The sequence below is a fragment of the Danio rerio genome, chromosome 4 (genome assembly GCF_052040795.2).
Source record: "Danio rerio strain M-AB ecotype USA chromosome 4, GRCz13ab, whole genome shotgun sequence".
NCBI classification, from domain to species: domain Eukaryota; kingdom Metazoa; phylum Chordata; class Actinopteri; order Cypriniformes; family Danionidae; genus Danio; species Danio rerio.
The window spans coordinates 53,890,985-53,915,664 of NC_141024.2; the positions used below are offsets into that span (position 1 = coordinate 53,890,985).

At 41.8% G+C, this 24,680-nt stretch overlaps 1 protein-coding gene and 8 non-coding genes across 10 annotated transcripts in view; 1 reads left to right on the top strand and 8 right to left on the bottom strand.

The window, feature by feature from the left end:
• LOC101883803 (PWWP domain-containing DNA repair factor 3A-like) overlaps nt 1-10,974 on the top strand; it is a 69,688-nt gene extending 58,714 nt beyond the window's left edge. The window contains exons 1-22 of one of the 2 annotated variants that reach the window (XM_087249580.2): nt 1,828-2,348; nt 3,103-4,519; nt 4,605-4,744; nt 5,128-5,330; nt 5,405-5,491; nt 5,606-5,796; nt 5,875-6,016; nt 6,375-7,010; nt 7,087-7,128; nt 7,226-7,612; nt 7,684-7,731; nt 7,862-7,942; nt 8,020-8,097; nt 8,234-8,331; nt 8,563-8,623; nt 8,724-8,774; nt 8,850-8,894; nt 9,103-9,167; nt 10,307-10,494; nt 10,586-10,674; nt 10,763-10,823; nt 10,912-10,974. In XM_087249580.2, coding sequence (XP_087105706.1) covers nt 8,280-8,331; nt 8,563-8,623; nt 8,724-8,774; nt 8,850-8,894; nt 9,103-9,167; nt 10,307-10,494; nt 10,586-10,674; nt 10,763-10,796 — 585 coding nt within the window. In that variant the 5' untranslated portion in view covers nt 1,828-2,348; nt 3,103-4,519; nt 4,605-4,744; ... (9 more) ...; nt 8,020-8,097; nt 8,234-8,279 and the 3' untranslated portion in view covers nt 10,797-10,823; nt 10,912-10,974. Of the gene's footprint in view, nt 1-1,827; nt 2,349-3,102; nt 4,520-4,604; nt 4,745-5,127; nt 5,331-5,404; nt 5,492-5,605; nt 5,797-5,874; nt 6,017-6,374; nt 7,011-7,086; nt 7,129-7,225; nt 7,613-7,683; nt 7,732-7,861; nt 7,943-8,019; nt 8,098-8,233; nt 8,332-8,562; nt 8,624-8,723; nt 8,775-8,849; nt 8,895-9,102; nt 9,168-10,306; nt 10,495-10,585; nt 10,675-10,762; nt 10,824-10,911 lie in introns of those variants that run through there. The other variant, XM_088650790.1, reaches the window with a different exon arrangement.
• A 1,059-nt stretch (nt 10,975-12,033) lies between these two features.
• trnan-guu (transfer RNA asparagine (anticodon GUU)) lies at nt 12,034-12,107 on the bottom strand. Its single transcript has one exon. It is a non-coding gene; the product is annotated as a tRNA-Asn (tRNA).
• A 108-nt stretch (nt 12,108-12,215) lies between these two features.
• Nucleotides 12,216-12,288, bottom strand: trnak-cuu (transfer RNA lysine (anticodon CUU)). Its single transcript has one exon. It is a non-coding gene; the product is annotated as a tRNA-Lys (tRNA).
• A 168-nt stretch (nt 12,289-12,456) lies between these two features.
• trnan-guu (transfer RNA asparagine (anticodon GUU)) lies at nt 12,457-12,530 on the bottom strand. The gene has a single exon. It is a non-coding gene; the product is annotated as a tRNA-Asn (tRNA).
• A 2,040-nt stretch (nt 12,531-14,570) lies between these two features.
• Nucleotides 14,571-14,644, bottom strand: trnan-guu (transfer RNA asparagine (anticodon GUU)). Its single transcript has one exon. It is a non-coding gene; the product is annotated as a tRNA-Asn (tRNA).
• Nucleotides 14,645-14,994: 350 nt separating this feature from the next.
• On the bottom strand, nt 14,995-15,068 carry trnan-guu (transfer RNA asparagine (anticodon GUU)). Its single transcript has one exon. It is a non-coding gene; the product is annotated as a tRNA-Asn (tRNA).
• Nucleotides 15,069-15,596: 528 nt separating this feature from the next.
• trnak-cuu (transfer RNA lysine (anticodon CUU)) lies at nt 15,597-15,669 on the bottom strand. The gene has a single exon. It is a non-coding gene; the product is annotated as a tRNA-Lys (tRNA).
• A 3,730-nt stretch (nt 15,670-19,399) lies between these two features.
• trnak-cuu (transfer RNA lysine (anticodon CUU)) lies at nt 19,400-19,472 on the bottom strand. The gene has a single exon. It is a non-coding gene; the product is annotated as a tRNA-Lys (tRNA).
• Nucleotides 19,473-21,765: 2,293 nt separating this feature from the next.
• On the bottom strand, nt 21,766-21,839 carry trnan-guu (transfer RNA asparagine (anticodon GUU)). Its single transcript has one exon. It is a non-coding gene; the product is annotated as a tRNA-Asn (tRNA).
• Between the last annotated feature and the right edge of the window lie 2,841 nt (nt 21,840-24,680).

The following is a 24,680-nucleotide window of genomic DNA, read 5'->3' on the forward strand; positions in this document are numbered from 1 at the left end:
TTGTTATTTTTAAAAAATGTAGATTTTTTGTTATTTTTCAAAATATTTCAATTTTTTGTTATTTTTCAAAATAATTTCATTTTTTGCAATTTTTCAAAAAATGTTCATTTTTTGCGATTTTTCAAAAATTTTTAATTTTTTGTGATTTTCAAAAATTTTTCATTTTTTGTTATTTTTCAAAAAAATTTTCATTTTTTGCGATTTTTCAAAAAAATTTCATTTTTTTGTGATTTTTCAAAAAAAAATTTTTGTGATTTTTTGTGATTTTTCAAAAAATGTTCATTTTTTGCGATTTTTCAAAAAATGTTCATTTTTTGCGATTTTTCAAAAAAAATTCATTTTTTTGTGATTTTTCAAAATATTTTCGTTTTTTTGTTATTTTTCAAAAAATTTCGATTTTTTGTTATTTTTCAAAATATTTCATTTTTTGTGACTTTTTGCGATTTTTCAAAATATTTTTGTTTTTTGTTATTTTTCAAAAAATTTCGATTTTTTGTTATTTTTCAAAAAATTTCATTTTTTTGTGACTTTTTGCGATTTTTCAAAATATTTTCGTTTTTTGTTATTTTTCAAAAAATTTCGATTTTTTGTTATTTTTCAAAATATTTCGATTTTTTGTTATTTTTCAAAAAAAATTCATTTTTTGCGATTTTTCAAAAAATTGTCATTTTTGTGATTTTTTTAGATTTTTCATTTTTTGTGACTTTTTGCGATTTTTCAAAATATTTTCGTTTTTTGCGATTTTTCAAAAAAAAATCATTTTTTGTGATTTTTTGTGATTTTTCAAAAAATTTTCAATTTTTGTTATTTTTTCAAAAAATTTTCATTTTTTGTGATTTTTCATAAAATTTTTTATTTTTGGTGATTTTTCAAAAAATTTTCATTTTTTGTTATTTTTCAAAAAATTTCCATTTTTTGTTATTTAAAAAAAAAAATTCGATTTTTTTTATTTTTCTAAAATTTTTCATTTTTTGTTCTTTTTCAAAAAATTCAGCTGTCAGCCGCCGTTTTCTATCGGCCGTACTCCAGGACGGTGATGCCCAGCCACCGAGCATGGGGAATGGGCCAGCAACCCCTGTCTCCTGACGGCGCTGTACTTGCAGCAGACGTGCCTGTGCTTGCAAACCACTTGCTAGTAACTGTGGCAACGCATGAAGAGTTTGAGCTTCCTCCAGATGCTTGCTTTGTGTTTTGTCATCAGTTGGGGCTGCCAACACATGGATTCCACTGGACGCACTCGATCTGGGCATAACAGACCCTCTATGGGGGGAGGGGAGGGGATCCTCCTGTTCTTTCTTTCTTTTCCTCCATCTGTTTTCTTTCTCTACAGATGCCGTTTTTCTCTGCTTAGTTTCTGATTTGGTCTATTTGGACATGTCGATCTCCTGCTTTGCTGCGGTTCGGACCGCCTTTGCCTAGAGCTCCGTGCTTTGCACTCTTGCCTTGTATATTTTGTGTCCTGTTTTCTTACGTCAGCCTATCAGCACAGTGCTCAAACGACATAGCTTGAAGAAGACGACGGGATCTACAAACGTTCCGCAAAAGAACTTCACTGACGAAAGCGGAAGCGCTAACGAAACAACCTTCCGCTGCAAGCACCTTACATTCCTGAGACGGCAAACCACCGACGGCTGGCTGCGAAATTGCCTCTGGTTCAGATTGGTTTAGAACCGTCCCTCTGCCCAAAACGCCACAGACGTTTGCAAAAGATTGCAGTTCTTGAAATAAAGTTACCTCTGATCCGAGCAGAAGCGTTCGCTTACTTAATGGCAGATAAAATGATGACCTTTCACACGGTCTGCATTCGTTCCGTCAAATAAAATTCTGACATTCCGCAGGGCACACTCGTTTGGCGGACAAAAGCCACCGGGGGCTCTCTTTGCGTGTTCCTTCACCTGGTCAAACCGCTTTGAGGGGGGACCTTTCGAGTAGTTTTCGGCGTCAGAACAGACTCCTCTAGTGACGGGTGGGCAGGCCTTCCACAGACGCGCGCAGCTCTACTGGCGCAAAAGTGGCTTAGCAAAGGACGAGGAAGAGAGGGAAGCACCGCTCCAGCCGGGCCCGACGCTACCGCCTGAACTCTGTCTTGAACCACTGTGCTCAGGGGAGAGCGCGAACACAGTCCCTCACTACCAGAAATTATGCAGTCGAGGTTCCCACATTTGGGGGTAGGGTGAAGCTGCAGGCCCGGATACCCAACCGCACGCTCAGACCTGCACGCTCAGACCAGCACTTCCATACCTATCATTTTCTCAGACAGTGCCACCTGCTGTTGGGTTGGGTGAAGCGGCAGGTATCGAGACCCACGCTCAGAGCAGCACTTTCTAGGAAGTAGCAACATCGGACACGTGAGTAAGGTCATTCATTTTATTAAAGCGATTCTTGAAATTAGCAGGTTTTATGGCATAAATCAATGTGACATCTTATTACACTAACAAACAATATTTCAGTGTTTGATTTGAATTAGTCAAAAGATAGCATTATTTTATGATATTTACAGCGTGCTCTTATTTTCTGTTATTGTACCATTCTGGGACACTTTTCTAGCAATGATTTCTGGCAAAATAAAAAACTTTAATGTTACAATTAATAATTGCTTTATATACACAATACATTTTATTTTAACATTTTTACTTTAAAGTGCTATGTAGGTCTACTGAACGTATTACTGTATTATCTATCTGAAAGTGGTACAGACAATAACAGTAACACAATAACAGTTTAATAATTGTAAATAAGATCTCTGGAAATCAAAATATCAATTAATCTGCATAACATTTACAATATGAGCTCTCTTAGGTTAAAACAAATATAATTTGCTTGTGACTTGTGTATGTTTTTCCTAGATGGATATTACAATTCAAAAAGGGGGGTCTCTGCCAGTACCTGTACAGTGCACCGAATGCTGCACATATTTTCATTGTCCATTTTGTGATATCTCGGTTTTCCAACCAACACGATTGAAAAAAGTGCAATCACATCTGCAGGCACATTTTAATAGATCAGTCCAGCATGAAGGAAATATTTGAAAATGTACATCTTATTATAGTGAAAAATTGTAAGAAAACTTAAAGTGCAATCTTATACTGCTTTTTTTTTCAGAATTTACAATACACAGATGTGGACGCCTCTGCAGAAGTCAGCCACATTATCACTGCCTCTTCTGCAAATCAACCATTTTAAGAAAACCTGATTTTGTTAAACATTTAGGACTCTGCAAACAAAAACAACAACCACCAACCCCTCATACTAAAGCCACCACAACTTTTGCCACATCTCTGCCCGCCACACATGTGCCTCTCTCCACTGCCACGGCTCTGCCCGCCACACATGTGCCTCTCTCCACTGCCACGGCTCTGCCCGCCACACATGTGCCTCTCTCCATTGACACGGCTCTGCCTGCCACACATGTGCCTCTCTCCACTGCCACGGCTCTGCCCGCCACACATGTGCCTCTATCCACTGACATGGCTCTGCCCACCACTTCTGGCATTTCTAGGCCCTTAAAAAAAATTGTCGGAAAAAACCAAAGCAACTAAAGCAATGTCCCAAATGTGATTTGATATGCCACTATAAAAATTTAAAAAGACATATAGAACGTAAACACACCCCAAAAATGATGGACATCACTTCCTCATCTCATCTTGACAGTGAGTGCATAGACCCTCAGAATGGAGTCTATATGGTCCACAAATGTTTTCATGGAGCTGCTACTCCACTCCATGTGCAAATAAAAATATGGGGGGAACCACATCGTGTTTCATGTGAATTAAATGAGTGCCAGACTAATATGGAGTTGGCTTGGAGAAGTGGACTGCTGTCATACCAATGTGTTCACCTCCGGTCAGTTTCATACTGCAAAACATTTTAACCTCACCTTCACTCACAGAAGAAAGTTTTTAAAAAATGGTTAAAAGCAAGTGGTTTGGGCAGGACCAAATAAAACAGTGTGTAAATCGTCAAAAACTAGCCCAAGAAGAAAATGCACCACTGTCAGTTGAATCCAAGATTGGAGTCCCACCAACAAAAAGGTTCATATCGGTCTACGAGCCTAATATATCATATTATAGTAGACTGGGCAGAGTCATGGTATCATATGACACCAAGAAGAATTCATGGCACTGTCCCTGTGCAAAAACCCAGAGATCATGTACCCATAAATACATAGCAAAATGGCATCTCTGTCAAATTCACCCTGAACTCTTCCGAAAAGTTCGGAGCACTGAAGGCGCTGAAGAATTTCAGGCAGCAGCGATGGAGGAAAGTGATGAAAGTGAGAATTACCCTCCAAAGGACATTGCTAAAGTACAGAGCATAGTAGAATACATCTTAATGAATAAAAAGCTACCATCTACTATTCCCAGTCATTTGAGGCTTTCTTCAGACTATAAGGAATTTCCAAAACACCTAATCCCTGATGAGACAATGTGCTACCACTGCTCAGACCGCACATTGCTCAGTGATCCTGTCTGCATTACACGTAAAGAGAAAATTCTTACAACTACAGGAATTGTCCAAGGTGGATAATTGTTACTTACATATTTTATTTTATTTTAATTATGAAAAAGATACTAAACCATTTATTTTACATTCTGTATCTGCAGATATTTCAACTTACTCCAAATTCTGTCCTTTCTGTGGAATGGTGTACCGTTACCAAGAGTGGGCTAATGGTTTGCATAACTTCAATGACCATGTCCTCCTTGAACTCTCTCTCTGCCTCACCATAAGAAACCTGTTGCAGGTAATCGTTATACAATACATATATTATATGTTATACAATATATTATTTTTTACAACAATAGGATTTCTTCATAGTGTTGATTTTATGTTAGGCAACATTAGGCACATTCAAATCAAGACTTAAAACACATCTGTTTAGCTGTGCCTTTACTGAATGAGCACTGTGCTACGTCCGACAGTTCACACTATTATGTTTTCTGTTTTTAACTGTTTTTTAAATCATTTTTATTCTTTGTTTTTATTTTCTTATACTTGTCTCTTTTATTCTTGTTTATGTAAAGCACTTTGAATTACCATTGTGTATGAAATGTGCTATATAAATAAACTTGCCTTGCCTTGCCTTGCCTATATAAGTACTGATTAACTGTGATTTCTTTATCATAGGTGCATACAGCAGTCAGCAGAGTAGTGGAGTACTTAGAGATAACTACAGGTGTACAGTTCCCCTCAGCAGTTACTCTTCTCCACGGCTATCTGCATTTTGAGGCCCTAACTGACCATGAATACAAGTATTCATGTGTCTCCTGTGGTGACCATCCATCTGTGTCTTTCATGTCACCTGTATCTTTCCTTTTTACTGCAGAGAGGTAAGTCTTATTAGTGAAACTATTAGTAAGTTTATAGTATGTATTTATTTTCTTTAGTGCGTGATCTTTCACAGCCTCCACAAGATTTTAATGGAGAGGTGGATTTAGATATGTTTGGAAGGCACTGACAGAAGAACGAATTGCTCAAGGATTTTTTTCAAGTAAGGAAATTTATTATATCAGGAATGGCATGTCATCATTATTTAATTTCATAAGTGTTTTCAGGAGTACAATCTAAATTAACTGATGTACTAACATGTTTATTTGTCCTAAAGGTCAAAAAAACAATCCATTTTGTGTTACACCTAGTTACAACTTTTGGGCACCCTGGATCGGGAGTAAGACTCGCATAGCGAATGTTGTTCTCAACACTGAATTTGAGAAAGTGCACAAAGCAAAAACTGCAGAACGAACAGAAATAACTGTCTCTGAAGATCGCTTAAAGGACGAACTTTCAAAACAGAAAGTAAAATATTTAATGCTAATTATATGTATTATTTGTCAGTGTTGGCATTTCATTTAACATGTGTGTTTTATGTGATAGGTGGGAGTGATAAGAGGACTGTGTCAAGAGTGTGGTTTAGATGCCAAAGGCTCTCGCACAGATCTACTCCTGCGACTTTCGGAGGAGATGAGGTCAAGGGAGGCCTATGACAAGGTTTTTGAAAAGATTTGGGCTGCTTCAGGTAAACCTCAATGTTGCACATTAAAATATTACAAATAAATCAGAAATGTACAAAGTCACATAGACATAATGGGTCCTGTTTTCTGCTTGGCACTGATTGGGAAGTGACTGGTGGTGTACAGCTCTGAGGGGTGTTGGAGGTGGCCTCGTCTGACACCAGAGTGTATTGTTGCTTTCCGTGTGGGGGAGTGTATTTACATCTCTGAGGCACTGCATCTTTAAATTTTTTAAAAGTATACTTTGTTAAGGTTAATGCCACTGCCCTCCATCATAACCTATGGTAATTTAAGTCCCAAAGTCATTAATGGGATTTGATTATGTTTTCTTAACTATTTGCTTATCTTTTTTGTCTGTTCCAGGAGGTTGGGCTGTCATCATGTGTCCTTGTGGCATAGTTTACAGTATAAAATGTAATCTGCGAGCAGAAAGTCCACGGGATTTTGCAGATATGCTTCTGTCTTGGAAGCATCTGCCTAATGTTGTTATTTATGACTTTGCCCGTGGACTGTCCACCCACACAAATTTGAGGCAACCCATAACTTTCACACCTTTCGAGGGAAGGTTACTCGAACCAACCACTGAAAATATTGCAAAAGCAAAATCAGGAAAATTACAGGTAACTCTGCCATGGCTCACTGCAAAAAAGCAAAGTCCAGATCCGGATGGTCATCCAATAACTGGTTCTGCAGAACACTAAGTTCTGTATGACCGCTTTCACGAAGACAACACAAAAGATCCTCATGATTCACTGAGGAAGCTTCGTCTTGTGCCTTAACTAGCTGGCAAAGTTAACAGTCAGGCTGCAGAACAGCTTTTTTCAAAGCTAAAGAAAAATAACTACTTTATGAACATGGCATTGCCATCCACACATGTTTTCCTCATGCGAAACATCATCCACCATTACAATGTCAGAAAAAACGAGAAACGTCTTCATGACATAAAAAAGGAATTCAACACAAACATTCACATGAATGACCACAGCCAGGTTGTGTTAGGTAATGTTTCCCTTACTTTGTAACAAATACATCACTTCATCCATAACTGTACTTATGTGTATATTTGCATTTATAGAAAATCCATCCTCCACAGAGAAATGCATGGACATGTCACTTGGTAATTTGACTGTTCTTTCCAGTTGCTCAGTGTCAAGTTTCTGTTCACTAATTATTATGTGTTATTTTCTCATTTTGATGCTTTAATGTACTCTAAGGACCACTGACAGCACTGCCAGAAAATATTGTGACTTTACAAACGACCGCTGCATCACCAGGCATAACATCAGTCACATCTCCTCTGTCATCAGTACCAATTACAGAAAAAAACAGCTTGTAAACCTACCACTCTTCTGAATTTTTTGGAACCTACTAAGCCTTGGGAGAGGTACTGGCATCCATTACAAGAGAAACTGGTGAACAATTACCATTACATACAAACGCACACACACACACACACATATTTATTGTTATTATTATTACAGCTTGATTATGTGCTGGACCGAAATCGCCCTGGCAGTGAAATAATTGTGAAGGAGGGGCAAGTGTGCCTTATTCGAGAAGAATTTTGGAGCCTTGGATTGTTGAGGGACATGGACTCCCATGTAAGCAGTCTGTTTTTTTATTAAAACTTTTTTTTATTAAAAACATTGACTTATCAAAGTATTTATTGCAGATTGGAAACGCCTGCATGACGCTTATTTGTGAAATGGCTCGACAAATTGTATGTACTATAAAACATAATATTTATATAGATTGTTTTAACTTGATCCAAATTTAAAAAAAAAAAAACAATTTCTAAACTGTGTGAAAATGTTCATGTCATTGTCAACAGTTTCTTTTTATTCATGTAGGGCAAGGACATATACATTGAGGACTTTTATGTTGTCCCTGTGTGGAAAGAAACTCCTAACAACATTGTTACTGGATTACCGGTGCGTGTATATACTGTATTTACTGTGTGAGAAGTACAACCTAAATTAAACGACATAACTGTCCTGATCAATTCTAGGAAGATGCAGACTTGAAAGACCTGTTAGCCTTTCCAGCATGGACAAATGCCAATGGACCAGACCGCTTTGTTGTCTGTGTAAGAAAATATTGAAATGTCTAGTGCATACATTAATTGGTATTGCAATGTGTGTGTTTCTAAAATAAAACACTGAAAAATCTTGGAAGAAGCAATAATGTTCAAATGAAATATTTTTACACCTTTAACATTATAGATAATGATGCCGCTTCGAAGAGAGATGGTGTTTTTAGACTCTCTGTATGCAGAGCATGAATCATGATTTGGAGATGAGGAATACAGGGCAATTTTTAGGTCTATCAATAAACTAAGACATGTTTCAGCCTTTTTGTGATATATGGCTACGTTCCTATAGCCATTTCTATTTATTTCCTAACCGTGTATTATAGTTCTGTCACTTTTGGCTACGTTCCTATAGCCGTTTCTTAAACTTCTGGCTATGTTCATCTATCCTTTTTTATGCATGGTGTTCTAGAGTTGAGGTGAGCGGTAATTGTTAGTATTACTAATATGTTTTGTTTACAGGAAAATTGCTTACCAAGTGGGTCATGGGACATGGTCTGAAAAGACTGGATATGATTTTCCAGTGAGGAATCAACTTAAAAAAAATATTATTTGGCTTTTACAACAATTAAATTTTTTGTACATTATTCTAAAATAAAATTGATTTGCTTTGCCTATTTTAGGCTTTGCCACGTCAGACAAGAGGGAATGATTGTGGTGTTTTTGTACTCATGGTAAGATATAAATTAAGTTAATTGATTTGAAGATTTTGTAAACATTGTAAATGACTGTGGCTTCTCTCTTTTCAGTACACCCTCTCAATGGTGTGTGGCATTGGGTTTCAATTCCAGGAGGTATTATTTTATTATTTATGTAACTTTATTTTGTTGGTGCTTTTTTTAATCATAGCTAAAATGTAACTATTTTAGTGTATATTATCTTGCTTTCTTCTAAGCAACATATCTTTTAAAAAAAGGGGCATGGTTATTGCAAGCACACCCAACATCATGTATTAACAAAAACATGTTGGTTAACTGTCAGACTAAACAGTCTTTCTTTCAGATGGATATACCTATCATCCGTCAGTGGTGGTGCCTTCTACTCATGGAACAATTTCAAACTGATGGGTATGTCAGTATTTATTTATTCTTCTTGTAAATCTGTAAAATTAAAAATTTATATTGTGTCAATACAACAACTTGTAACATGAATAACAAAACATACTTAAAATCTCTTTTACCGGTGACCAGTATGTCACCGACTCGGTCCCAGTAACTCCCCTCGCTGGCCAGCAGAGGCCACCATCTCCGGACTTTTAGCATTACGTAATCCATCTACACTGATTGCGCATACACCTGATTGGAATCTGGCTAATGACCCACGTACCTCTTATAAGCCGCACTCAAACACTCGTTCAAGGCGAAGTCTTGTTTAGCCCCGGCCAGCATTTCTGAGCATTATCTCCAGCCTGATCTCCTGTGCACGACTCCAGCCTGTCTCTTACTTTGCTTCGCCTTCTGCCTGCCCAGGACCCACGCTTGTTATACGGACTCTGACTCTCTCTCTGCCTGCCCACGACCCACACTTGTTATACGGACTCTGACTCTCTCTCTGCCTGCCCACGAACCACGCCTGTTATACGGACTCTGATCCTTGCTGCCTGCCCTTGACCCAAGCCTGCATAACGGATCCTGGTTCTCGCTCACTCCCTTCCACTCATGCCTGGTAACTCACTCTGTGTCTGTTCATCATCAGTCTTGATACCCATACTACTACTGTGGATGTGTGTGTGCACTCCGGTGCATATTGTGTGTTTGAGTGAAGTTGTGATTAATAAATACTACATAATGGATCCCTCCGTGACAGTCTCCTCATTACACAGTAATTATGGATTTTGTCTTGTCTTGTTATTAAAAGCTATGGGCACAGATTTGCTTTCTGGACTGAGGAGGCAAGAAGTGTCTTGGATGGAAAGATTCTGCTCCTTTTTAGGGTGAAAAGAAAAACCACATCCAATCTTCCGGCACATGTCCAAGCAGTTCAAGATCGGGAAAGGAATGACAAAAGATTGGTGGACTTGATTATCACATCAAAATCAGCAGAGCAGCATTTGGTGGTATAGATGGTTCCACTTTAAATACTCCTCTAGACTCTGAGTATGGTTGACTTAAATATAGTCAAGTGACAATTTAACTATTATTTGCCAAATATAATTAATTACTTGTGCATTTACATATGAAATATAATTTCCTTCTATGGCCCAAAGGATATACTCGGTGGGAAAAGGTCAAATTGGTTTCCACTAAACCCCGTTCTCAAGTGCCTGTCTACATTGAGAATGAGCAGTCCCAGTCAATCATTTGTGACTACATCAGAGGAATTCTTAATAAAACCAAAACACAGCTGACCTTCAATGATGAGGTGGAGTTCATTTGTGGATGTCTCCTCCCAGAGGTAATCACAAAACATGTATGTACATGAGCATGCTTATGTTCTGCAGTGTGTGTTTTATTTTATTAATTGGTTTATCTGTATGTTTGTACAGGCCATAACTCATGGCATTTCCGAGTTACAAGGCTTGTCTTGGCAGGAGGCTGAAGATGTCTTCCTCCAGGGCCCCATTTATCACGCAAGGTATGTTTACATTTTTTTTTTTGGTATAAAAGCTGTTAAGTTTTTATGTTAAACACAATTTCTGACAACAGCATTTATTTTTTTTTAGTGAAGTTGAGGAATTTAACAGAAGAATTGCTTGAGAAATGAAAAATCTCCCCAACAAAAATGTAAAGCATTTTATTTTATTTTATATGTAATAAATACATTATCAATCCAAGTATTGTTTTTCACAATTTTTCTCTGCATTTTTTACAGCTCGATGACTTGTAGGACCTCATGAAAATGTATAAAAAAATAAAGTTTGGTGTGAGAAAATTACTCCGAGTACTATCATTTATTCTGTGAATAATAAGATAATGTTCATTCCCTCAACTCAATACTAAAGAGTTTGATAAATCCTTAATGATTTAAAAACAAAAAACAACAACAAAAACAAATGACTGAAAATATTTAAGTAACTGAACAATATCTATTTACAAATACAGTTAATTAAAATACAACAGACTTAATGCATTAAATCATAATCTAGTATGTTTAATATTTTATATAATAATGTATTCAATCATAGTGCAATATTTTATAGTAGAAAAATAGTGTAATTTACAATTTATAAATCAATGAATTCAGGTTAGGCAATTTTTCCAACAGCAGGTGGCACTGTCTGAGAAAACGATAGGTCTGGAAGTGCTGGTCTGAGCGAGCAGGTCTGAGCATGCGGTTGGGTCTCGGGGCCTGCAGCTTCATAATGTTGCCACAGAGACTTAGGGAATGGTCACCTACAGTGGTAGAAACGCGGAACTTTGTCTAGACACTGTTAACAGTGATACCTTCCCTACCCATGACAATGTTCTGCTAAATCCTGATTTCATCTTGTAACGCTGGACAGAATGTGGCCCAGGATCTTTGTCCAGTGCACGTGTTAGCAGTAGCAAGGCAGCAAAATGATTGATCCATCCCTGGGTGGGCTTGAACCACCAACCTTTCAGTTAACAGCCGAACGCGCTAACCGATTGTGCCACAGAGACTTAGTGAAAAGTCACCTACAGTGGTAGAAACGTGGAACTTTGTCTCAAATGGTCTGCTATATGAACCCTAATGTAAGTTTGCTGAGAGAGAGAGAGAAAAGTAACAGAAACGCCCAACGTGGGGCCCGAACCCACGACCCTGAGATTAAGAGTCTCATGCTCTACCGACTGAGCTAGCCAGGCGGATGAGGAGTCCCCACTAGAACTAGACACTCTTAACAGCAATACCTTCCCTACCCGTGACAATCTTCTGCTAAATCCTGATTTCATCTTGTAACGCTGGACAGAATGTGGCCCAGGATCTATGTCCAGTGCACGTGTTAGCAGTTGCAAGGCAGCAAAATGCCTAATTCGTCCCTGGGTGGGCTTGAACCACCAACCTTTCAGTTAACAGCCGAACGCGCTAACCGATTGCGCCACAGAGACTTAGTGAAAGGTCACCTACAGTGGTAGAAACGCGGAACTTTGTCTCAAAGTCTGCTACATTAACCCTAATGTAAGTTTGCTGGGAGAGAGAGAGAAAAGTAACAGGAACGCCCAACGTGGGGCTCGAACCCACGACCCTGAGATTAAGAGTCTCATGCTCTACCGACTGAGCTAGCCGGGCTGATGATAAGCTCTTTTAGGAACCAGAAACCGTTTACAGTAAAACCTTCCTACCCGTGACAATCTTCTGCTAAATCCTGATTTCATCTTGTAACGCTGGACAGAATGTGGCCCAGGATCTATGTCCAGTGCACGTGTTAGCAGTTGCAAGGCAGCAAAATGCCTAATTCGTCCCTGGGTGGGCTTGAACCACCAACCTTTCAGTTAACAGCCGAACGCGCTAACCGATTGCGCCACAGAGACTTAGTGAAAGGTCACCTACAGTGGTAGAAACGCGGAACTTTGTCTCAAAGTCTGCTACATGAACCCTAATGTAAGTTTACTGGGAGAGAGAGAGAAGAATAACAGGAACGCCAAACGTAGGGCTCGAACCCACGACCCTGACATTAAGAGTCTCATGCTCTACCGACTGAGCTAGGCAGGCGAATGAGGAGTCACCACTAGAACTAGACACTGTTAACAGTAATACCTTCCCTACCCGTGACAATATTCTGCTAAATCCTGATTTCATCTTGTAACGCTGGACAGAATGTGGCCCAGGATATATGCCCAGTGCACGGTTTAGCAGTTGCAAGGCAGCAAAATGCCTAATTCGTCCCTGGGTGGGCTTGAACCACCAACCTTTCAGTTAACAGCCGAACGCGCTAACCGATTGCTCCACAGAGACTTAGTGAAAGGTCACCTACAGTGGTAGAAACGCGGAACTTTGTCTCAAAGTCTGCTACATGAACCCTAATGTAAGTTTACTGGGAGAGAGAGAGAAGAATAACAGGAACGCCAAACGTAGGGCTCGAACCCACGACCCTGAGATTAAGAGTCTCATGCTCTACCGACAGAGCTAGCCGGGCTGATGAAAAGCTCTTTTAGGAACCAGAAACCCTTTACAGCAATACCTTCCCTACCCGTGACAATCTTCTGCTAAATCCTGATTTCATCTTGTAACGCTGCACAGAATGTGGCCCAGGATCTATGTCCAGTGCACATGTTAGCAGTTACAAGGCAGCAAAATGCTTGATCCGTCCCTGGGTGGGCTTGAACCACCAACCTTTCAGTTAACAGCCTAACGCGCTAACCGATTGCGGCACAGAGACTTAGTGAAAGGGCACCTACAGTGGTAGAAACGCGGAACTTTGTCTCAAAAGGTCTGCTATATGAACCCTAATGATAGTTTGCTAAGAGAATGAGAGGTAACAGAAACGCCCAATGTGGGGCTCTAACCCACGACGCTGAGATTAAGAGTCTCATGCTCTATCGACTGAGCTAGCGGGGATGACGAGAAGCTCTTTTAGGAACCAGAAACCGTTTACAGTAATACCTTCCTACCCGTGACAATGTTCTGCTAAATCCTGATTTCATCTTGTAACGCTGGACAGAATGTGGCCCAGGATCTATGTCCAGTGCACGTGTTAGCAGTTGCAAGGCAGCAAAATGCCTAATTCGTACCTGGGTGGGCTTGAACCACCAACCTTTCAGTTAACAGCCGAACGCGCTAACCGATTGCACCAAAGAGACTTACTGAAAGGTCACCTACAGTGGTAGAAACGCGGAACTTTGTCTCAAAGTCTGCTACCTGAACCCTAATATAAGTTTGCTGGGAGAGAGAGAGAAAAGTAACAAAAACGCCCAACGTGGGGCTCGAACCCACGACCCTGAGATTAAGAGTCTCATGCTCTACCGACTGAGATAGCCGGGCTGATGAGATAAACTTTTAAGAGCTAAACACTGTTTACAGTAATACCTTCCCTACCCGTGACAATGTTCTGCTAAATCCTGATTTCGTCTTGTAATGCTGGGCAGAATGTGGCCCAGGATCTATGTCCAGTGCACGTGTTAGCAGTTACAAGGCAGCAAAATGCTTGATCCGTCCCTGGGTGGGTTTGAACCACCAACCTTTCAGTTAACATCCTAACGCGCTAACCAATTGCGCCACAGAGACTTAGTGAAAGGTCACCTACAGTGGTAGAAACGGGAACTTTGTCTCAAAAGGTCTGCTATATGAACCCTAATGATAGTTTGCTGAGAGAAAGAGAGGTAGCAGAAACGCCCAATGTGGGGCTCTAACCCACTACGCTGAGATTAAGAGTCTCATGCTTTATCGACTGAGCTAGCGGGGCTGATGAAAAGCTCTTTTAGGAGCTAGAAACCGTTTACAGTAATACCTTCCCTACCCGTGACAATGTTCTGCTAAATCCTGATTTCATCTTGTAACGCTGGACAGAATGTGGCCCAGGATATATGCCCAGTGCACGGTTTAGCAGTTGCAAGGCAGCAAAATGCCTAATTCGTCCCTGGGTGGGCTTGAACCACCAACCTTTCAGTTAACAGCCGAACGCGCTAACCGATTGCGCCACAGAGACTTAGTGAAAGGTCACCTACAGTGGTAGAAACGCGGAACTTTGTCTCAAAGTCTGCTACATAAAACCTAATGTAAGTTTGCCGGGAGAGAGAGAGAAAAGTAACAGGAACGCCCAACGTGGGGCTCGAACCCACCACCCTGACATTAAGAGTCTCATGCTCTACCGACTGAGCTAGCCGGGCTGATGAGAAGCTCTTTTAGGAACCAGAAACCGTTTACAGTAATACCTTCCCTACCCGTAACAATATTCTGCTAAATCCTGATTTCATCTTGTAACGCTGGACAGAATGTGGCCCAGGATCTATGTCCAGTGCACATGTTAGCAGTTGCAAGGCAGCAAAATGCCTAACTCGTCCCTGGGTGGGCTTGAACCACCAACCTTTCAGTTAACAGCCGAACGCGCTAACCGATTGCGCCACAGAGACTTAGTGAAAGGTCACCTACAGTGGTAGAAACGCGGAACTTTGTCTCAAAGTCTGCTACATAAACCCTAATGTAAGTTTGCCGGGAGAGAGAGAGAAAAGTAACAGTAACGCCCAACGTGGGGCTCGAACCCACCACCCTGACATTAAGAGTCTCATGCTCTACCGACTGAGCTAGCCGGGCTGATGAGAAGCTCTTTTAGGAACCAGAAACCGTTTACAGTAATACCTTCCCTACCCGTGACAATATTCTGCTAAATCCTGATTTCATCTTGTAACGCTGGACAGAATGTGGCACAGGATCTATGTCCAGTGCACGTGTTAGCAGTTGCAAGGCAGCAAAATGCCTAATTCGTCCCTGGGTGGGCTTCAACCACCAACCTTTCAGTTAACAGCCGAACGCGCTAACCGGTTGCGCCACAGAGACTTAGTGAAAAGTCACCTACAGTGGTAGAAACGCGTAACTTTGTCTCAAAGTCTGCTACATGAAACCTTATGTAAGTTTGCTGGGAGAGAGAAAAGTAACAGGAACACCCAACGTGGGGCTCGAACCCACGACCCTGAGATTAAGAGTCTCATGCTCTACCGACTGAGCTAGCCGGGCTGATGAGAAGCTCTTTTAGGAACCAGAAACCGTTTACAGTAAAACCTTCCTACCCGTGACAATCTTCTGCTAAATCCTGATTTCATCTTGTAACGCTGGACAGAATGTGGCCCAGGATCTATGTCCAGTGCACGTGTTAGCAGTTGCAAGGCAGCAAAATGCCTAATTCGTCCCTGGGTGGGCTTGAACCACCAACCTTTCAGTTAACAGCCAAACGCGCTAACCGATTGCTCCACAGAGACTTAGTGAAAGGTCACCTACAGTGGTAGAAACGCGGAACTTTGTCTCAAAGTCTGCTACATGAACCCTAATGTAAGTTTACTGGGAGAGAGAGAGAAGAATAACAGGAACGCCAAACGTAGGGCTCGAACCCACAACCCTGAGATTAAGAGTCTCATGCTCTACCGACAGAGCTAGCCGGGCTGATGAAAAGCTCATTTAGGAACCAGAAACCGTTTACAGTAATACCTTCCTACCCGTGACAATGTTCTGCTAAATCCTGATTTCGTCTTGTAATGCTGGGCAGAATGTGGCCCAGGATCTATGTCCAGTGCACGTGTTAGCAGTTACAAGGCAGCAAAATGCTTCATCCGTCCCTGGGTGGGTTTGAACCACCAGCCTTTCAGTTAACATCCTAACGCGCTAACCAATTGCGCCACAGAGACTTAGTTAAAGGTCACCTACAGTGGTAGAAACGCGGAACTTTGTCTCAAAAGGTCTGCTATATGAACCCTAATGATAGTTTGCTGAGAGAAAGAGAGGTAACAGAAACGCCCAATGTGGGGCTCTAACCCACTACGCTGAGATTAAGAGTCTCATGCTTTATCGACTGAGCTAGCGGGGCTGATGAAAAGCTCTTTTAGGAACCAGAAACCCTTTACAGCAATACCTTCCCTACCCGTGACAATCTTCTGCTAAATCCTGATTTCATCTTGTAACGCTGCACAGAATGTGGCCCAGGATCTATGTCCAGTGCACATGTTAGCAGTTACAAGGCAGCAAAATGCTTGATCCGTCCCTGGGTGGGCTTGAACCACCAACCTTTCAGTTAACAGCCTAACGCGCTAACCGATTGCGGCACAGAGACTTAGTGAAAGGTCACCTACAGTGGTAGAAACACGGAACTTTGTCTCAAAAGGTCTGCTATATGAACCCTAATGATAGTTTGCTGAGAGAATGAGAGGTAACAGAAACACCCAATGTGGGGCTCTAACCCACGACGCTGAGATTAAGAGTCTTATGCTCTATCGACTGAGCTAGCGGGGATGATGAGAAGCTCTTTTAGGAACCAGAAACCGTTTACAGTAATACCTTCCTACCCGTGACAATGTTCTGCTAAATCCTGATTTCATCTTGTAACGCTGGACAGAATGTGGCCCAGGATCTATGTCCAGTGCACGTGTTAGCAGTTGCAAGGCAGCAAAATGCCTAATTCGTACCTGGGTGGGCTTGAACCACCAACCTTTCAGTTAACAGCCGAACGCGCTAACCGATTGCACCAAAGAGACTTACTGAAAGGTCACCTACAGTGGTAGAAACGCGGAACTTTGTCTCAAAGTCTGCTACCTGAACCCTAATGTAAGTTTGCTGGGAGAGAGAGAGAAAAGTAACAAAAACGCCCAACGTGGGGCTCGAACCCACGACCCTGAGATTAAGAGTCTCATGCTCTACCGACTGAGGTAGCCGGGCTGATGAGATAAACTTTTAAGAGCTAAACACTGTTTACAGTAATACCTTCCCTACCCGTGACAATGTTCTGCTAAATCCTGATTTTGTCTTGTAATGCTGGGCAGAATGTGGCCCAGGATCTATGTCCAGTGCACGTGTTAGCAGTTACAAGGCAGCAAAATGCTTGACCCGTCCCTGGGTGGGTTTGAACCACCAACCTTTCAGTTAACACCCTAACGCGCTAACCAATTGCGCCACAGAGACTTAGTGAAAGGTCACCTACAGTGGTAGAAACGGGAACTTTGTCTCAAAAGGTCTGCTATATGAACCCTAATGATAGTTTGCTGAGAGAAAGAGAGGTAACAGAAACGCCCAATGTGGGGCTCTAACCCACTACGCTGGGATTAAGAGTCTCATGCTTTATCGACTGAGCTAGCGGGGCTGATGAAAAGCTCTTTTAGGAGCTAGAAACCGTTTACAGTAATACCTTCCCTACCCGTGACAATGTTCTGCTAAATCCTGATTTCATCTTGTAACGCTGGACAGAATGTGGCCCAGGATATATGCCCAGTGCACGGTTTAGCAGTTGCAAGGCAGCAAAATGCCTAATTCGTCCCTGGGTGGGCTTCAACCACCAACCTTTCAGTTAACAGCCAAACGCGCTAACCGATTGCGCCACAGAGACTTAGTGAAAGGTCACCTACAGTGGTAGAAACGCGGAACTTTGTCTCAAAGTCTGCTACATAAAACCTAATGTAAGTTTGCCGGGAGAGAGAGAGAAAAGTAACAGGAACGCCCAACGTGGGGCTCGAACCCACCACCCTGACATTAAGAGTCTCATGCTCTACCGACTGAGCTAGCCGGGCTGATGAGAAGCTCTTTTAGGAACCAGAAACCGTTTACAGTAATACCTTCCCTACCCGTGACAATGTTCTGCTAAATCCTGATTTCGTCTTGTAATGCTGGGCAGAATGTGGCCCAGGATCTATGTCCAGTGCACGTGTTAGCAGTTACAAGGCAGCAAAATGCTTGTTCCGTCCCTGGGTGGGTTTGAACCACCAACCTTTCAGTTAACATCCTAACGCGCTAACCAATTGCGCCACAGAGACTTAGTGAAAGGTCACCTACAGTGGTAGAAACGGGAACTTTGTCTCAAAAGGTCTGCTATATGAACCCTAATGATAGTTTGCTGAGAGAAAGAGAGGTAACAGAAACGCCCAATGTGGGGCTCTAACCCACTACGCTGGGATTAAGAGTCTCATGCTTTATCGACTGAGCTAGCGGGGCTGATGAAAAGCTCTTTTAGGAGCTAGAAACCGTTTACAGTAATACCTTCTCTACCCGTGACAATGTTCTGCTAAATCCTGATTTCATCTTGTAACGCTGGACAGAATGTGGCCCAGGATATATGCCCAGTGCACGGTTTAGCAGTTGCAAGGCAGCAAAATGCCTAATTCGTCCCTGGGTGGGCTTCAACCACCAACCTTTCAGTTAACAGCCAAACGCGCTAACCGATTGCGCCACAGAGACTTACTGAAAGGTCACCTACAGTGGTAGAAACGCGGAACTTTGTCTCAAAGTCTGCTACATGAACCCTAATGTAAGTTTGCTGGGAGAGAGAGAGAAAAGTAACAAAAACGCCCAACGTGGGGCTCGAACCCACCACCCTGACATTAAGAGTCTCATGCTCTACCGACTGAGCTAGCCGGGCTGATGAGAAGCTCTTTTAGGAACCAGAAACCGTTTACAGTAAAACCTTCCCTACCCGTGACAATCTTCTGCTAAATCCTGATTTCATCTTGTAACGCTGGACAGAATGTGGCCCAGGATCTATGTCCAGTGCACATGTTAGCAGTTGCAAGGCAGCAAAATGCCTAATTCGTACCTGGGAGGGCTTGAACCACCAACCTTTCAGTTAACAGCCGAACGCGCTAACCGATTGCGCCAAAGAGACTTACTGAAAAGTCACCTACAGTGGTAGAAACGCGGAACTTTGTCTCAAAGTCTGCTACCTGAACCCTAATGTAAGTTTGCTGGGAGAGAGAGAGAAAAGTAACAAAAACGCCCAACGTGGGGCTCGAACCCACGACCCTGAGATTAAGAGTCTCATGCTCTACCGACTGAGCTAGCCGGGCTGTTGAAAAGCTCTTTTAGGAACCAGAAACCGTTTACAGCAATACCTTCCCTACCCGTGACAATCTTCTGCTAAATCCTGATTTCATCTTGTAACGCTGCACAGAATGTGGCCCAGGATCTATGTCCAGTGCACATGTTAGCAGTTGCAAGGCAGCAAAATGCCTAACTCGTCCCTGGGTGGGCTTGAACTACCAACCTTTCAGTTAACAGCCTAACGCGCTAAACGATTGCGCCACAGAGACTTAGCGAAAGGTCACCTACAGTGGTAGAAACGCTGAACTTTGTCTCAAAAGGTCTGCTACATGAACCCTAATGTAAGTTTGCTGGGAGAGAGAGAGAAAAATAACAGGAACGCCCAACGTGGGGCTCGAACCCACGACCCTGACATTAAGAGTCTCATGCTCTACCGACTGAGGTAGCCGGGCTGATGAGATAAACTTTTAAGAGCTAAACACTGTTTACAGTAATACCTTCCCTACCCGTGACAATGTTCTGCTAAATCCTGATTTCGTCTTGTAATGCTGGGCAGAATGTGGCCCAGGATCTATGTCCAGTGCACGTGTTAGCAGTTACAAGGCAGCAAAATGCTTGATCCATCCCTGGGTGGGTTTGAACCACCAACCTTTCAGTTAACATCCTAACGCGCTAACCAATTGCGCCACAGAGACTTAGTGAAAGGTCACCTACAGTGGTAGAAACGCGGAACTTTGTCTCAAAAGGTCTGCTATATCAACCCTAATGATAGTTTGCTGAGAGAAAGAGAGGTAACAGAAACGCCCAATGTGGGGCTCTAACCCACTACGCTGAGATTAAGAGTCTCATGCTTTATCGACTGAGCTAGCGGGGCTGATGAAAAGCTCTTTTAGGAGCTAGAAACCGTTTACAGTAATACCTTCCCTACCCGTGACAATGTTCTGCTAAATCCTGATTTCATCTTGTAACGCTGGACAGAATGTGGCCCAGGATATATGCCCAGTACACGGTTTAGCAGTTGCAAGGCAGCAAAATGCCTAATTCGTCCCTGGGTGGGCTTCAACCACCAACCTTTCAGTTAACAGCCGAACGCGCTAAACGATTGCGCCACAGAGACTTAGTGAAAGGTCACCTACAGTGGTAGAAACGCGGAACTTTGTCTCAAAGTCTGCTACATAAAACCTAATGTAAGTTTGCCGGGAGAGAGAGAGAGAAAAGTAACAGGAACGCCGAACGTGGGGCTCGAACCCACCACCCTGACATTAAGAGTCTCATGCTCTACCGACTGAGCTAGCCGGGCTGATGAGAAGCTCTTTTAGGAACCATTGACCGTTTACAGTAAAACCTTCCCTACCCGTGACAATATTCTGCTAAATCCTGATTTCATCTTGTAACGCTGGACAGAATGTGGCCCAGGATCTATGTCCAGTGCACATGTTAGCAGTTGCAAGGCAGCAAAATTCTTAATTCGTCCCTGGGTGGGCTTGAACCACCAACCTTTCAGTTAACAGCCGAACGCGCTAACCGATAGCGCCACAGAGACTTACTGAAAGGTCACCTACAGTGGTAGAAACGCGGAACTTTGTCTCAAAGTCTGCTACCTGAACCCTAATGATAGTTTGCTGGGAGAGAGAGAGAAAAGTAACAAAAACGCCCAACGTGGGGCTCGAACCCAAGACCCTGAGATTAAGAGTCTCATGCTCTACCGACAGAGCTAGCCGGGCTGATGAAAAACTCTTTTAGGAACCAGAAACCCTTTACAGCAATACCTTCCCTACCCGTGACAATCTTCTGCTAAATCCTGATTTCATCTTGTAACGCTGCACAGAATGTGGCCCAGGATCTATGTCCAGTGCACATGTTAGCAGTTACAAGGCAGCAAAATGCTTGATCCGTCCCTGGGTGGGATTGAACCACCAACCTTTCAGTTAACAGCCTAACGCGCTAACCGATTGCGGCACAGAGACTTAGTAAAAGGTCACCTACAGTGGTAGAAACGCGGAACTTTGTCTCAAAAGGTCTGCTATATGAACCCTAATGATAGTTTGCTGAGAGAAAGAGAGGTAACAGAAACGCCCAATGTGGGGCTCTAACCCACGACACTGAGATTAAGAGTCTTATGCTCTATCGACTGAGCTAGCGGGGCTGACGAGAAGCTCTTTTAGGAGCTAGAAACCGTTTACAGTAATACCTTCCCTACCCATGACAATGTTCTGTTAAATCCTGATTTCATCTTGTAACGCTGGACAGAATGTGGCTGGCCCAGGATCTATGTCCAGTGCACGTGTTAGCAGTTGCAAGGCAGCAAAATGCCTAATTCGTCCCTGGGTGGGCTTGAACCACCAACCTTTCGGTTAACAGCCGAACGCGCTAACCGATTGCGCCACAGAGACTTAGTGAAAGGACACCTACAGTGGTAGAAATGCGGAACTTTGTCTCAAAGTCTGCTACATGAAGCCTAATGTAAGTTTGCCGGGAGAGAGAGAGAAAAGTAACAGGAACGCCGAACGTGGGGCTCGAACCCACCACCCTGACATTAAGAGTCTCATGCTCTACCGACTGAGCTAGCCGGGCTGATGAGAAGCTCTTTTAGGAACCAGAAACCGTTTACAGTAAAACCTTCCTACCCGTGACAATCTTCTGCTAAATCCTGATTTCATCTTGTAACGCTGGACAGAATGTGGCCCAGGATCTATGTCCAGTGCACATGTTAGCAGTTGCAAGGCAGCAAAATGCCTAATTCATAGCTGGGTGGGCTTGAACCACCAACCTTTCAGTTAACAGCCGAACGCGCTAACTGATTGCGCCACAGAGACTTAGTGAAAGGTCACCTACAGTGGTAGAAACCCAGAACTTTGTCTCAAAAGGTCTGCTATATGAACCCTAATGATAGTTTGCTGAGAGAAAGAGAGGTAACAGAAACGCCCAATGTGGGGCTCTAACCCACGACGCTGAGATTAAGAGTCTCATGCTCTATCGACTGAGCTAGCGGGGATGATGAAAAGCTCTTTTAGGAACCAGAAATCGTTTACAGTAATACCTTCCCTACCCGTGAAAATCTTCTGCTAAATCCTGATTTCATCTTGTAATGCTGGACAGAATGTGGCCCAGGATCTATGTCCAGTGCACGTGTTAGCAGTTACAAGGCAGCAAAATGCTTGATCCGTCCCTGGGTGGGCTTGAACCACCGACCTTTCAGTTAACAGCCGAACGCGCTAACCGATTGCGCCACAGAAACTTAGTGAAAGGTCACCTACAGTGGTAGAAACGCGGAACTTTGTCTCAAAAGGTCTGCTATACGAACGCTAATGTAAGTTTGCTGAGATAGAGAGAGAAAATAACAGAAACGCCCAACGTCGGGCTCGAACCCACGACCCTGACATTAAGAGTCTCATGCTCTACCGACTGAACTAGCCAGGCGGATGAGGAGTCCCCACTGGAACTAGACACTGTTAACAGTAATACCTTCCTTACCCGTGACAATGTTCTGCTAAATCCTGATTTCATCTTGTAATGCTGGACAGAATGTGGCCCAGGATATATGCCCAGTGCACATGTTAGCAGTTGCAAGGCAGCAAAGTGCATAATTTGTCAGTGGGTGGGCTCGAATCACCAACCTTTGGGTCATTATATCTTGTTTAATACCCATTTTATTCATTTATACTATTCATTTTATTTATTTACTCATTTATATTAATATGCGAATATGTCTCAATGAATAATTAAAATTTTGTTAATTAGTTGAGTGCTATAGGTCTTACAAAAGCCTTTTATCTAAAAATAGCGTAAAAACTCTTAACTGTACATAAGCTCATTGATCTCTCCATTTTTCTTCTTAAAATAGGTCTCTGGTAATTCATCTTCATCGCCCAACTATTTTTTTTTTTTCAATTATTACAATGCAGTCTTTTGGTATTGCTTTTTTCAACTCATGACATTGTCTTTGTAATTTTGCTTTAACAACTCTTTTATACCCATCCTCCACAATTACTTTTAATGGTACAAATCCTTTTATTACTTCATATAATACATCTTTAACTTGTCTTAATCCTCCGTCCCACCATTCCTTAAAATATAAAACATTTCCTTCACTTAAAATTGTTTAATTCAGTAAAAGTGGTTGTTCTAGAATCTGCGCCCTTGCTTTTGGTATAATCAACACATTTTCTAAAAATCCCCTTCATGATTCTAAGACCTCAACATAAAATTTTGGCAGACCTGCTATCATCTGTTTCTTCATCTTTATCAATAAAACATTACATCCCATATTAAAATGTCCACATTTCTTCAAATAATAATCCAACACACTTTTCCAAATCACACCCATTTTCCCTTCGAAAAACCTTTGAATAATCTTAATTGTTAATGTTTTCATTTTTAAAAAACTATCCAAAAGTCCCAGACCTTCTTCTTTTACCTCCCCAATCAAAGTATAATAAGCAATCTTGGCTCTTCCATTTCCCCACAAAAACTTTAAAACTACATCATTTATTTTTTCATAGTATACTTCAGGCAACGCAGTTACACTTAACACATACCAGACCTTTGACAACATTAAAGCATTTAAGATGAATACTTTCTCTTTTATCGTCAAATTTTAGCTTTCCAAAATCTCAGTCTTTTCTCAATTCCATTCAAAACTCTCTCCCAATTTAAAATATCTGCTTTATTAGAATCCATCCCCACCCAAATTTCGAACATTTTTGTATGTTCCTTTTCTTCTTTAATGGGTATATGTTGTGTTATTTCTTTTACTCTTCCCCCCCTCATGCATAAACTTTTTCCAACATTAACCGTAGCTCCTGATGCTTTACAATATCGCTCTAAAATGCCCAAAGATGTAGTATCATCAGCGTATTGATTCACAGCTTCTCTGTTGTCATTGTTTACTATTTGTATCCCTTTAATGCTTCTATCTGATTTTATTGCCAATCCCAGTGGCTCAGCTTCCAGTGTGTATAATAAAGCAGTCAATGGACATCCTTGCCTTATTGATCTAGTTGGTTGAAGACATTATGTTAAAAAATACATTTAATACAAGTTAAAATATCTGTATAAAATCATGCTCTACCCTGTCAAAAGCCTTCTCCAAATCTAAACCTATTAACCCCCCTTTCTCTTTTTCTTGCATATAGTAGACAATTTAGCTTACCCAATTCACCTGTACCGCATGTTTTTTCGATTGTGGGGAAAACCAGAGCACCCAGAGGAAACCCACGTGAACACTGGGAGAA